Below are 14,578 nucleotides of genomic sequence, written 5' to 3'. Positions count from 1 at the left end.
AAATATAATTTTATTTTAAAAAAATAAGTTTGTAAAATGTTATTATGTTTTGATAGCAAGCTTAATCTTACTTTAAATTGTTTTATAATTTGAGACATGGGGAGTACCATTTATTTTCCTTTTGTCTTGACACAAGAGGCTTCAATCCATAAGCACCTTTGAATATGTTTAGTCCTTTCTATAAGCAAAAAGATTTTTAAGCATTTAATGCATTTACAAAATATATATATATATATATATATTGTATGTGAAAAAAGGGAGAATTGCTAGAAAAGACTTCCTTAAAAGGCAAATTGTTGTAAGGAACCAAGCCAATTATAAAGGGCCAAACTCAATTTAATATTCAAAAACCCTCTAACCAAATGGTCGAATTTGCCCCCTGTGTTGAAAAAAAAGAAGTAATAAATGAAGAAAGAGGCGGTTAGAAGTTGTCGAATGTTAGAGGAACAACATCGTTTGTGCACGCCACCTCTCGACTGTCATTGTTGGCCAAGTTTGGTGGCTGAGCTGAACTATTGCTGGTCAATGTCTTGATGAGTCTTGATGATCTGTCGGATGCGAAAGATTGTTTGGTAGGTGATTTAGGTCATGTTGTTTAACTTCTTGGGCTTTTTGTTCAATCTTCAAGCTCTGTTCGTTCATTAGGAAGAAAGGGAGCATTTTTTGGCAATGTATATGCGGCTTTGCTTAGTCTTGGTGCATCCTGCAACATCCACTTAGCTTTAGAAGTTGCGAAGGTATTTTTTTCAGACTGGTAAGTAGGGCAGAGGTGGAAGTTTGAGAATTTAAAATTACTAAGCATACTTACTTGTAAAATTGTAGAAGTATTAATGGAGAGTGATTTTGGCATGGTCTAGTATTATTTTCATGTAATTTTCTGGTGGAATCATCACTGCCAAACCATCGAGGGACACCGCTGGTGCTAAATTTAAAATGCAAATGATTTGAAGAATCAATTGTGCTAATATTGTTAGCAGTGCCAATATTGTCATTAGTTATTTACAGTATTGATACAATACCGGCACCAAACTTGAAGAAAGTAAGTGAGCAAAGAACTGATACAATTGATTCTTCAAGTTATTTGCTTTTTAAGCTTGGGTGCCAATGGCGTCCCCCTATAGTTTGGCAATGAAGGTCCCATCAAAAAATTACATTAGAACAGCATTAGACCATGCCAAAATTACTCTTCATTGATGCTTCTACAATTTTACAAGTACATATGCTTAATAATTTTAAGTTCCCAAACTTCCACCTCTGGCCTATTTACTGGTTTAAAAAAACTACCTTCACAACTTTTGAAGTTAAGTGGATATTGTTGGCAGCACTGACAGTGTAGACGTGAACGATGAATGATGAGCTGCTTGAGTCGTGCCTGGAAGGACACTATCCTTAAAAACTATTTCGCCACATCGAGATGACGGACTGACAGTTCCTTAGGATTAACAAGCACTTACTGCGGAGCAAGGAATCAAAATAGCAGAAACTAAAATGAACTCAGATGAATAAGACAGCAGAAGGCAGAGGGAGGAGAGAATTGCCTTGACAACTTAAGAGGCTGGTGAGTTGCTCTGTTTGCACCCATGGTTATATATAGCCCGAAGATGGAGACATGTACATTAGCTCATAATCACCGGATTAAGGCTTTGGTTGTACACTCATAAATCACATTTAAACACCTGTCTGGAAATGTTGGAGGGTTACACAGACGTAAAACATATTTAAACTCTTGTCTGGAAACGTTGGGGAGACAAAACATTTAGAAAATTAATCTGCTTAATGGTAAAAAATGTTCATGGTTTGATTTCAAACTCTAGATAGCCAAAAATTGAGATTTTTCAGGAAGCAAAAAATATTTATTTATTTATTTATTTTGTAAAAATAATCTGATAAAAGGAATCCATTGCCTCTTGAACTCGTGCATGGGGGGAGGCGAATTAGCTGCTTTTAACTGTGATTGGTCTGAGTTGGCCTGTCTCATGTGCGCGAGCTCACTTCTTCTTTAAGCCCATTTTACTAGCCCACTTTATTCCTTAGTATTTATATATTAGGAAAGTCCTTCATTTAGTCAATATGAGACTTTTGACACACACACACTTTTGACATACACACAACAATCTTCCACATGTGTCAAAAGGATCTATTTTCATCCGAGTTATTGACACGAAGGATAATTACTTTGAATTTAGTTTCTGTTGACTTGAACCAAACCTAAACTTATAAAACTTAGTATACAAAAAAGTCAGTGTAACTTTGTTATTGAACTAACAGATCTTGAGCATGTACTAGAGGTCTTATTAATTGGATTATAACCACACAATTTCTACTGTTAACGATGGTTTTGCACATTATCAATCATGCGTGTGCCTGGTTTTAACAAATACTTTAGAGATTTTGCCATGATCTTATAGGAGCGGCCCCACTTCACATTTGTATAGGTGTTTTCATCAAATGTATTTGCAATGAATACACCAACCATAAGGATTATGAAAACATTAAGAGCTTTCACTCAGCCTCTATTCAATGCATTCTAGCACTTTCGCAAGCTATAGGAAGGGACAAAAATTTAGTGCTAATAGAACTAATAAATGACTTGTTCTTACCTATTAAACCTTCTTTATGAGATCTCTAATCACAAAGGTTGAGTTGCCATCACAGATCTTGAGCGTGTACTAGAGGTCTTATTAATTGGATTATAACACCACAGTCTTTATTGTTAACGATGGTTTTGCACGTTATCGATCATGCACGTGCCTACTTTTAACAAATACTTTAGAGATTTTGCCATGATCTTATAGGAGCGGCCCCACCCTACATTTATATAGGTGTTTTCATCAAATGTATTTACAATGAATACACCAACCATAAGGACTGTGAAAACATTAAGAGCTTTCACTTAGCCTCCATTCAATACATTCTAGCACTTTCACAAGCTATAGGAAGGGACAAAAATTCAGTGCTAGCAGAACTAATAAATAACTTGTTCTTACCTATTGAACCTTCTTTATGGGATCTCCAATCATAAAGGTTGGATTGCCATCACTGTTAATTTCAAACAGGCTTAAGTCTCATTCTTCTTGACGTTTTAATAATAAATTTCTTCCCTAGAGGCTTAGTTAACGGATCCGTCAGATTTAACTCTGATCTTACATAGTCGATTGAGATGACTCCATCTTTCAGCAACTGCCTTATAATATTATGTCTCAATCGAATATATCTACTTTTGCCATTGAAGGTCTTATTTTTAGCCGTTGCTATTGCAGACTGGTTATCACAATGTAAAGACACTGGTGGTGTGGGCTTTTCACCTATTGGAATACTCACTAAGAAGTTTTTTAATTACTCAGCCTCAGTTCCAGCCAGCTCCACGACAATAAACTCAAAATCCCTTGAGAATTTTGTGTTGATTGTCCGTTTTGCAGACTTCTACATTATTACACCACCATCAAGAATGAATATATAACCACTACTAAATTTTGTCTCTTCTGAATTTAAAATTCAGTTAGCATCACTGTATCCTTCCAATACAGCAAAAAATTTACTATACAATATACCATAATTTATAGTAACTCTTAAATATCTCAAAACTCTCACCAGAGCCTTCCAGTGTTTACTGCATGGACAATGAGTATATCTGCTCAATCTGCCTATAGCATAAGCTATATCAGGCCTAGTAAAATTCATCAAATGCAACGGACTCTCAATAATTTATGCATACTCAGATTGAGCAATTGGGTCACCCTTGTGCTTTTTTAATTGTACACTCAAATCATAAGAAGTACTTAAAGGAGCATCTTTAAGATGTCCAAACTTTGTGAGAATTTTCTCAACATAATGTTTTTCGGAAACTAAAATTTCATTTTCATTCCTTATAATTTTTACACCCAAGATTATCTTAACTTCACCCATATCTTTCATAACAAAATTTAAAGAAAGAAATTTTTTTGTTTCATTAACAACACACATACCAGAGCCAAAAATTAACATGACATCCACATACAAGCATATAATCACATAGTCATTATTCACAAGCTTTGTATGAACACACCTTTTCACTTCAGCAGTAGAAAATTTACCAGTTGTCAAAACTTGATCAAGTTTCTCATGCCATTATTTAGGTGCTTGTTTTAAGCTATACAAAGACCAGACAAGTTTACAAACTTTATTTTCTTGCCCAAGAATCACACATCCCTCAGGCTGTACCATGTAAGTTTCTTCTTCCAAATCATCATTTAAAAAAGAGATTTTAATATCCATTTGGTGAACAAAAAGCTTATAAATTGAAGCCAAAGCAATAAAAACTCTTATAGAAGAAATTCTAGTCACAGGAGAAAATGTATCAAAATAATCTATATTTTCTTTTTGAATAAAACCCTTGGCTACAAGCCTTACTTTATATTTATCAATTGAATCATCTGAAAATATTTTTTCTTAAAAATTTATTTACACCCAATAGCCTTAGTTCCTTGGAGCAAATCTGCTGAAACCTAATTTTTATTTTTTTTAAAGAATCAATTTCAATTTCAATTGCTTCTTTTCAAAATTTGGTATCAAGAGAAGAAATAGCTTTATAAAAATTTAACGGTTCATCTTGCACTAAATAAGTGTAAAAATCATCTCCAAAACTTATTTTTTTTCTTTGCCTTTTACTTCTCCTTAAAACCAAACCCTCATTTAAATTTTGTTCAAACTTTAAATTCTCAAAAAGTTTAGAAATATGCTCAATTTTTAAAGGAAAAATATCTTCAAAAAATTCTGCATTCTTAATCTCAACAATTATGTTTTGGTCTAAAATATCACTTTTTAAAATTAAAAATTGATAAGCTGCACTTTGTTCAGCATACCCAATAAACATACAATCAAAAGTTTTAGAACCAATTTTTTTCTTTTTAGGATTTGGCAATAAAACTTTTGCAAGATACCCCCACACTTTTAAATATTTTAAATTTGGGGTAAACTCTTTTAATAACTCATAAGGTATTTTTTTTTATTTTCTTATGAGGTATCCTATTTTGTAAAAAACATGCAGACAAAATAGCTCCATCCCACAAGTTATCAGGCACAGAAGAACTCACAAGCAAAGCATTCATCATTTCTTTTAATGTTCTATTTTTTCTTTCTGCAACACCATTAGACTCAGGAGAATAGGGAGGTGTTATCTCATGTATAATTCCTTCTTTTTCACAAAAGTCATTTAACAAGACATATTCTCTACCTTTATCTGATCTAACCCTTTTAATCCTTTTGTTTAACTGATTCTCAACCTTTACTTTATATAAAAAAAAAATTTCAAAGGCCTCATCTTTGTTTCTTAACAAGTATGCCTTAGTATATCTTGAAAATTCATCAATAAAAGTGATATAAATTTTTTTACCACATCTAGTCATGGTTTGTTTTAAATCACCTAAATCAGTGTGAATTAAAGACAGTAATTCAGATTCACTTTGACTAGAAAAATGAAGTTTTTTTTTTTACTTTGTTTAGTTTTTGCACATACTTTACATTTTCCAAAAACATTGTTTTTAATTTCAGAAAGTAGTCCAAGTTGTCGCATCCTATTTATATAACCTTTACTAGCGTGACCTAGTCTAGCATGTCACAGATCAAAGGAATCAACCATATAAACAGGCATATACTCAAAAGATTCAGTCTTATTCATTTCATCAACATTCAAAACAAACAGTCCCTGATTACAATATCTTTTGTCCACAAACACATTATTTTTTGTCATTACAATTTTGTCAGATTCAAATGATACTTTAACCCCAACTTTTCCTAAAAGAGCAATTGACATTAAGTTTACTCTAACTTCAGGCACATGCAAAACATCATTCAGAGCTAGAGTCTTTCATGATGTGAGCTTTAAGATCACTTTCCCTTTTCCTTAAACTTTGATAGTTCGAGAATCAGCAAGGTAAACACAATCTTCCCCTTCCTTTACAAGATCAGAGGAGGTAAACATCTCCTGGCTAGCACATATATGCCTGGTAGCCCTGGAGTCTACCACCCATTTCTTCACATCAGAAATTAAGAGAGCTTGTGACACCGCTGCAGCAATAATGTCATCATCACCATCACCATCTCGTTGTACCAAATTTACATTTGGCTTTCGAGGCTTATCACGGTTCGCTCTCTTCCTACACTGTGCTGCATAGTGTCTTGGTTTACCACAGGCAAAATAGTCCCCTTTCTTCTTGAAAGAGAGGTTAGAAGCATTGAGTTTGTAATCAGATTTTCTATTCTTTTTGTCTTTGGTTTTAGGGTCATACCTCTTGTTGTGAGGCTTTATCTCCACCAGGTTGGCTTTAGATATTATCTCTTTGGTTCGAGCTGCACGTATTGCCTTGTGGTTGGTGTCTTTGATGATAATGTGAGTGATCAGGTCAGTCAAGGACTGCTGCTTCTGTTTGTGTTTCAGTTGCTGTTTGTAATCATTCCATGATTCTAGTGGCTTCTCAATCAGGATCCCAACAACAAACTCGTCTGGAAGGTTGACGTTTTCAACACGAAGCTCCTCTAGCAACTTATGATATTCATTGATTTGCTCCTTCACATCCTTGTTCTCATCATCTCCCATTTGTAGTAGTTTTCTACAATAAACTTTTGTTTGCCGGTATGCTCAACAGTGTACTTTGTCACCAATGTGGGACTTTTGACACACACACAATAGATATTGGAGAACGCACCAAGACCAAGCAAAACCACATATGAAAATGCTCCCTTACTTCCTAACGAATGAACAGTGAATGAAGAATTAATTTAAAAAATATAAGGAAAAAAATTAAATTCTTATTTTTTTACTGTATAAAACATTATCCCAAAAGGAAAAAAAACCTTAAAAAATTAATTTTGTTTTGGTGCAAATGTAAAACATTATCAGAAAAGAAAGAACGATTGAATTTTTTTTTTTTTTAATGAATGAACCCAAGAGGTTAAACCACGCGACACTGATTAGCATTAGTGCTCGACCAACGACCACCGTCGGAGAGGTTAGGCGCACTAACCAGTAACCACGCTGTTCCTCTAACATTTGACCGCCTTTCTTCATTTATTACATTTTTTTTTCAACACCGAGGGGCAAATCAAGCATTTGGTTAGAAGGTTTTTTAAATATTAAATTGAGTTTGGTTAATGTCTTGTTCAAATTAACTTGGTCCGTGACAACAATTTGCCTATGAAGTCTTTTTTAGCAATTCCTCCATACAAAAATTCCTTTGCACTCTTTTGATTATTTTATATACACAAGATCAACACAAAACACCGAAAAAAAAAAAAAAACTCTTAAATCAATCCAAAGAAACAATGTATAACCACCCGCCCAGCCACATAAATTGATTTTATTTTTATATAAAGAAGTATACCTGGTGCAGAATCTATAGAAAAGAAAATAAAAGAATAAACGTGGGATTAAATAATAATCATAGCAAAAATTCAATAAAATTTATTAAATATATTAAATATAATTAAAAAAATTGCCCTCGCAAGTCGCGTTCCGACTAAAGATGCATTGTTTTTGTGATGACAGCTATTTACAACATGTTCGCTAACTTTTGTGGCCAACTCAAAATTCAAACATAACATAAGGACAGCAGCAATCATTGTTAACAAAACACCTAAAAAAATCAACCAAGTTTGAGTCTAACTTAAAAAGAAAGTCAGTTCCTCACAACAAAAATTAAAATTCAAATTCTAGTTAAAAACACATACCCCCATTTAGTGTCCAACTGTGTTCGAACAAAATTGCTTCTATAAGCAATAAAAAAAACAATAAAAAAAAAACCTTCTGAAACATTCAGTCTGATCTTTCTGTTTTTCTGTCTCATTTGGCAAAGAACAATGATGTCAAATATTCGACAGCTATATCATTTTCCCCACTCCACATTCCCAAAACCAAGCCTCCTCTATAACTGAAAAAAGCTATGTCATTTACATAACAATATAGCAAACTACAGCTTTTGAACTGAACCATGTTGATAGCAATCCAATGTTTACACAGTTTTCTATTTTACAGATTGGCACAAAGAAATCTACAATGAAGACAAGGTGATCCTAACGTTCAGAATAGCAACGCAAGCATAATAAAAATTGAAGTTTGAGTTTGCACAATGATTCTTAAGGGTCAACCGCAACTAAATTTGTGCGGGCAGAGCTTCAGATGAGCTGAATTTCCCAACAAGGATGTACTTAGTCAGCTGTCCAGCTCTGCTCCACTATTTCTCTAACTCTTCGATTGTAGTCACGCTTGTTCTCACTAAACATCCGAGCAGCTTCTGAGTTTGCAGGGGAATTTGGGTTTGGATCACAAAGCAGTGACTGCCAAAAGAAACAATTAACTCCCGGAACAAAAATAATCAAAACATGCTGCTTATTAACTGCACAATATAAGCATTTCAAACAAAAAAGGGAGAAAAGAAACTTCTAAGGACATTCTGTTTGATAGGGCAAAAATTGTCCCTCAATCATTGCGTAATTTTTTTTGGTTTTGGGTTGGGGGGGTTCTGATGGACTTTTGGTTATTTATACCAGGTTTGTTCTGCCCAAATGAAAAAAAATTGCGAGGCAACTGCAACGCCACAATTGGTGCTGCTTACCTAGTCATGGCATTGCACTTCACCGTATCAACGGCCATGGGCAGAGTTAGGTTAGGGTTTATCAAAACGCTGCAACATTTTGGAAAGTGCAAGATCGCAATGAAACAAAATATTCGCAACGAAATTGTAATTGACCTCAAACTTTAGGGACAAAAAGTATGATCCAACCTGATAGAATGTACAGCTATAAAGGAAAAAGTAAGTCTAGGAGTTCTAGACCAAAGAAAAAAATCTTCACAAAGGGGCTTTATAAAATGACAAACAGTTGGAAATCAGTGTTTCAGTTAAATAACAACTACACAAGCAGGAATTACAGAACATCATAGAAAGGAGAAATATTGAAATAATATATCTATTATAAAAAGTTTAGTTTGTTTCCACATTTTTTTTTGTCCCTTAGAAAAGCAGGAGAGAGCTTTAAGCTGAAATGGAAAGAATAAAGCAATGTTCACGTAGGACCTCACAAGAATTATACAGCTAACCAGAAGGCCAAGGCGTGTGTTCTTGATTGTATTTGAACTTTACAAATATACTAGAAGATCTAACAAGCAAGGTCCTTACGTCATTTCATTATTAAATATTTTCATCTTTGACACTAATTGAAGTAGAATAGAGTCAGGAATTAGAGGACTACATAAAAAGGATATATATCGAATTACTACATCAATAATAAAAAGTTCAGTTTGTTTCCATATATCATATTTTTCCTTGGAAAGGCAGCAGAAAGCTTCGAGTTGGAACAGAAAGAGAAAAGCAACCAACACATTGGGCCTCAGAAGAATTATACAGCCAACAAGAAGGCCAGCGAGTGCATTATTGATTATATGTTAACATTAGCAATAAACTTGAGGATCTAAAAAGCAAGGTCCCTGCATCATTTGTCATCAAATATTCTCATCTTTTATACAAATCAAAGTAAAACAAAGGTAAAATTGCTAATTGTAACTCCAGCTGGGCTCCTCTAATTAAAGGGTGTATGTTTCATTTACTCAGTGAAGTGAGGGGGGGTGTGGTGGGATACAGATTGTAAAGGAGGGCTTAGTGAGGGGTTAAGCATTCACCGAGTGCTGTTTTGGAGAGTCTCTGGTCTCTAAAATAGCAGAGGAGATGATCTGGGCGTGTCTTTTTCTTTGTTTCCTGGTTATTTTCAGTATTTTCATGTTAATTAATTTGAACACCCATTTGGGTTGAGTTCAATCATAATTTTCTTGTCATGGTAACCATCATTGGTTACTAAACCACAGGAGGAAACCCACAGTTCATAGTTTCCATATGCAGTAGCATTCTTTTGCCGCGAAAATATAAAATCAAGCAGATATTATTAAGAATTAACAGCTAAATGATACCTGGATAGATGTGAGGATAGCAGCTACATCATATATGGGGCTCCACTGATTTTGTAATATATCCAAACAAATACTCCCATCCGCATAAACTGACCAAAGTTGAAAATATGGCATTAGTAGCAACAAGGTTAATTTATGAATAAAATCTTACATATTTTCAGCTAAGACTTACTATTAGGATGAAACATTCGGGAGACAAATCGCACCATTGGCGGTTTGTTTGGATAATCCTCCGAAAATTGGAGGGTTAACTTGAACGTTCCTGAACAACTCAAATGATGTAGTTATTATGCAAATAAAACAAGTATTTTATTACATGACTACATTAAGTGAAAAGATATAACGCAAAGCAGGCTACACCATGAGAAACCAGAGAAAGTATACAGCACACAACCTTTAACAGGCACAATTAGGTAGCATATCAACAATACAATAAATATACAGCTTACAATAATCACGATATGAATAGGATAAATGAAAAAATAATCTATCACCAGACAAGAGTTGCGTCTGCATGACTGTTCAAGCATAATTCTCAAAGTCAGGATTACAACCATCTATGGAGCTCGCAAATTTAAATCCAATTGATCAGAATATGTACAAATTAATAAAAGGAGGGAAGAGAAATAACTTGCTTTTTTTTAAAAAGAAGAATCCAGTCACATGCATTATTTTAAGAGATGTGGGGCAAGGATTAACTCACCTCCGTCCCATGGAGTATCATCAGGACTGCAATCCAAAGCAGACAAGAAAGCAGAAATTGCTTATCCATCGGTACTTAAATAAAGTGAGAAATAATATGAAGTGATTATATTATGCAAAGAAACAAAACGATGGATCTACATCCAGTTTCATTCCAACTCACCCAAATATTACAGCATTCCAGAGCATGATATTATTGTCCTGAGGCGCACCACTGATTCCTGCAGGTGGATCTTGTTGCAGCCTCTTGAAATCTCTCATCAGCCTCTTCCTTGCAGGAGTCGACATTGTCACTACCTAGTAAAACCAACTGCTAATTAAAGAAAACAGTTAGTTCATTAGACGTGTCAGGACACGAGCCATAGATTTAATACGCCATAAACATAAAGAAGCAACTCTATTCGCACAGGTGAGTAATCATAATCAAAATTCTGTTAAAAATTAAAGGAGCGACAAAAATAAATAGATTTAGAACACGAAGAAAGTTGAATAGGAGCAGCATGATGACACAGATCATGCAAAGGTTAAAAAGAAAAACCAGAAACGCCGAAAAGCACATTTAAACGTTCACTCGAATTCACGAAACTCGATAAGTTTTCATCTGCATATTTCTCTAACAGAGATCCACACTAGTCTCATGCTATAGCAAGATCTCCGGCCAACCAAAAACCCGAAAATCGTAACAAGACCAAGATTCACGCAAAAAAAAACAGTTAGGGTTTTAAATCCGATACTCCCTCTGTATTGCTCATCACCGTAGTCAAGGACAGCAGTCATAAAACAAGAACCCCGACGAAAGTATAAATCAGGAAACAAAAAGGTGGGGGAAAAAAGAAATTGATTGAAAAGAAACGAATGAAATGAAAATAATAATAATAATACCTCACCAGGTATCGAAAAAGACTGGGGAGATCAGGACTCAGCAAGGCATATCAAAGATTCAGCTGGTCCGGGTAGGAGCAGGACGATCCTCGAGAGCGTCAAATGGAAGATGTGTCAAAAGAGGCAATTAGGTTGAGCAGATGATGAGAAAGAGGATTCGAGGAAGATGGGCCTCCTCTGATGGCGTTGGGTTGGGACCTAATCAGCCGTCACTCCTACGCGCTATTTTCGATCAGACACTTCTAATTTAAACCTAACTTATAACATTAGTGATTAGCCATTGCACGAAGGATCGTTGTAGCGTTTGTATATTCGCGTAGCTTTTGTGATCAGCGTGGTCATCCTTCGTCATGATATGAAAGGACTGTCTTCTTATTAATCCCATAATAATAATAATTATTTTCTCGTTAACATTGTTATCCTTCTTGAATCATGATCGTGGTTTTAATTTTGTTTTAGTAACAAAGGCAAAGTTTTAGTTATCATTTTGCTTTTTGGCAAAAAAAAAAAAGTAATCATTTTGTTTTGAAACCTAGCCACAATGCCGGGCATTGCACGGATTGTTCCAAAACAGTTACAAGTGCACACATTCCAGGTATTTTTGATAAAAAAAATGCTAGTGAATCACGGGATTATTAATTATATACTTGATTGATTAATGATTTGCTTATTAATAAAGCATTGATATTGTAATATCAAATCAAATAATTGAATCTCCCACTTTATCACGTGTTTTTCAAGAAAAAAAATTGATATTGAAATTGATGGCTGCATGTTAATCCAATCGAGGTACGTGTATGATTTGGAATCCATCCTTGTCAGCGATACACTTGCTTGCCATTCACCATAACAAGTGATCAATGGAAGAACGGCAAAAATGCGGGGGAAGACTAATACACCAGCTGATTCAATAACAATGCAACAACAAAATAAAATGGGAGAATGGCAATTGAAGCTACAAGATTTCTGAATTGACGAGAAGAGATATCTTCAAGTCTCGAAATTTTTGCCCGCGTCTTTGGCAGCGAAGGAGTCAAGGACTTGTGAAATTTTTTAGCTTTGCATGTGTCGCTGCTATAGGATTTCAGTTCGGGCAGTCTTTTACAAGTGGCATGTTTGCATTAACATTTTCATTTTCCAAAGATGCATTCATTTAAAAAGCTCTAACCGTTAGCTTTTGAACCTTTTTCTATTTAGTAAACGCACGACTCAAATTCGTGATATAAGTGTCACTGGAATATATTGATGCCACTTGAACCAACTGTTTTTTTTTTTAATATATGGTTTTTTGTTTTCTACGTACATCAAAACATGCGCAAACGTTAAGATAAACACACTCACAGGTTGCTTTTAATCCTGATTGGCTTCAGTGTAATCTATTTATTTGCTGCATCATCAATCTCGTCGTCTTCCTTTGTTCATGCCGGCCACTCTGGAATTCAAACTTCTAATTTGAAAGGATTAACTTTGTAACAATAATATATATATGTGTGTGTATGTACGTGAGAAGGGACTTATAAGTTCTTCAGACATAGGGACTGACTTAAAAAAACATGCAGATTGAATTTGTCTAACTGCTTAAATTGTTAGAAAATTGAATGTAATACTCATTATATTGATGGACTCGGGTAAGATTGTTGTATGTGTGTCAAAAGTGTGCATGTGTCAAAGTCCCACATTAACTAAAAGAATAAATCTCCTAGTGTATGTATATTAAAGAATGAAGTGGGCTAGTAAAATGGGCTTGGAGGAGAAGTGGCTTCACGCATATGAGACAGGCCAATTTAGAGCAATCACAGTTAAAATCAACCGATTCACCCTCCCGCGCGTGCCTCCAAGAGGCAATGGGTTCCTTTTATTGGGTCATTCTTACAGAGATATTTAAACAAATAAATATAAACTTGAAGCCTTGACAGTTTTTTAGCATTAAACCTCTTCTGAAAGCTGATTTTGTGAGTTAATGTTTTGTCTGCCAACGTCTCCAGATAAACCGATTTTGTGAAGTTAATATTTTAAACGTTTTGTCTGCCAACGTTTCTAGATAGAGGCTTAACTGAGATTTACGTCTGCATAACCCCAGACAAATGCAAAAATGTTTAAATAAATAAATATGAACTTGAAGCCTTGGTAGTTTTTCAGCATTAAACCTTTTCTGAAAATTGATTTTGTGAGTTAATGTTTTGTCTACCAACGTCTCTAGATAAATTGATTTTGTGAAGTTAATATTCTAAATGTTTTGTTTGCCAACGTTTTTAGATGGAGGCTTAACTGAGATTTACGTCTGCGTAACCCCCAGACAAATGCAAAAATATTTAAATAAATAAATATGAACTTGAAATCTTGGCAGTTTTTCAACATTAAACCTCTTCTAAAAACTGATTTTGTGAGTTAATGTTTTGTCTGCTAACGTCTCCAAATAAATCGATTTTGTGAAGTTAATATTTTAAACGTTTTGTCTGCCAACATTTTCAGATAGAGGCTTAATTGAGATTTACATCTGCGTAACCCCCAGACAAATGCTTAAACATGATTTATGAGAATATAACTGAAGCTTTAATTCGGTGATTATAAGCCAACGTTCATGTCTCCTTCCTCGGGCTATATATAGCCATGGGTGCGGACAGAACAAGGCACCAGCCTCTTGAGTTTTCGGGGCAATTCTCTCCTCCATCTGCCTTCTGTTCGTATATTCGTCTGTGTTTACTTTTAGTCTCTATTGTTTTGTTTCCTTGCTTCGCCGCAGGAAGTGCTTGTTTAATCCTGGGGAATTGCCAGTCCGTCATCCAGGTATGTCGGAATAGTTCTTAAGGACAGTGTTCTTCCGAACACGACTCAAGCAGTTTGAAGTTCGCTGTTCACGTCTGCCGCCAGTTCTGCCAACAAGATTATATTGAAAGCAAAACTCTTTAAACTAATATTTAACACAAGTACATATTTAGGACTCAAATTCAAGATCACCAGTCAATCCAACACAATCCTTTATTAGTCGAATCATATGTCCAAGAAACTTTATCAAATACATAATCAAACATGTCAAATTTTGGCATGAAAAAAAAAATA

General features: G+C 34.8%; 1 protein-coding gene across 4 annotated transcripts; it reads right to left on the bottom strand.

The window, feature by feature from the left end:
* Positions 1-7,901: 7,901 nt before the first annotated feature.
* On the bottom strand, positions 7,902-11,824 carry LOC129309275 (ubiquitin-conjugating enzyme E2 2-like). 4 transcript variants are annotated; one of them, XM_054950777.1, is made up of 6 exons: positions 11,524-11,824; positions 10,800-10,949; positions 10,638-10,663; positions 10,107-10,196; positions 9,935-10,023; positions 7,902-8,310 (listed from the first exon to the last, which is right to left on the bottom strand). In XM_054950777.1, exons 2-6 carry the CDS (start codon positions 10,922-10,924, stop codon positions 8,182-8,184), a joined length of 459 nt encoding a protein of 152 aa, XP_054806752.1. In that variant the 5' UTR covers positions 10,925-10,949; positions 11,524-11,824; the 3' UTR covers positions 7,902-8,181. The 4 variants fall into 4 exon arrangements, with proteins under 4 accessions (XP_054806752.1, XP_054806753.1, XP_054806750.1 ...); XM_054950778.1 differs by having other exon boundaries at positions 11,519-11,823; XM_054950775.1 differs by having other exon boundaries at positions 10,800-10,946; positions 11,519-11,820.
* Positions 11,825-14,578: the final 2,754 nt, after the last annotated feature.

This window comes from Prosopis cineraria, unplaced genomic scaffold, assembly GCF_029017545.1.
Source record: "Prosopis cineraria cultivar Desert tree isolate PC_DT_omini unplaced genomic scaffold, ASM2901754v1 PC4, whole genome shotgun sequence".
NCBI lineage: Eukaryota > Viridiplantae > Streptophyta > Magnoliopsida > Fabales > Fabaceae > Prosopis > Prosopis cineraria.
Note: the sequence above shows the minus strand (reverse complement) of the source record. Positions and strands in the feature narration are given on the sequence as shown.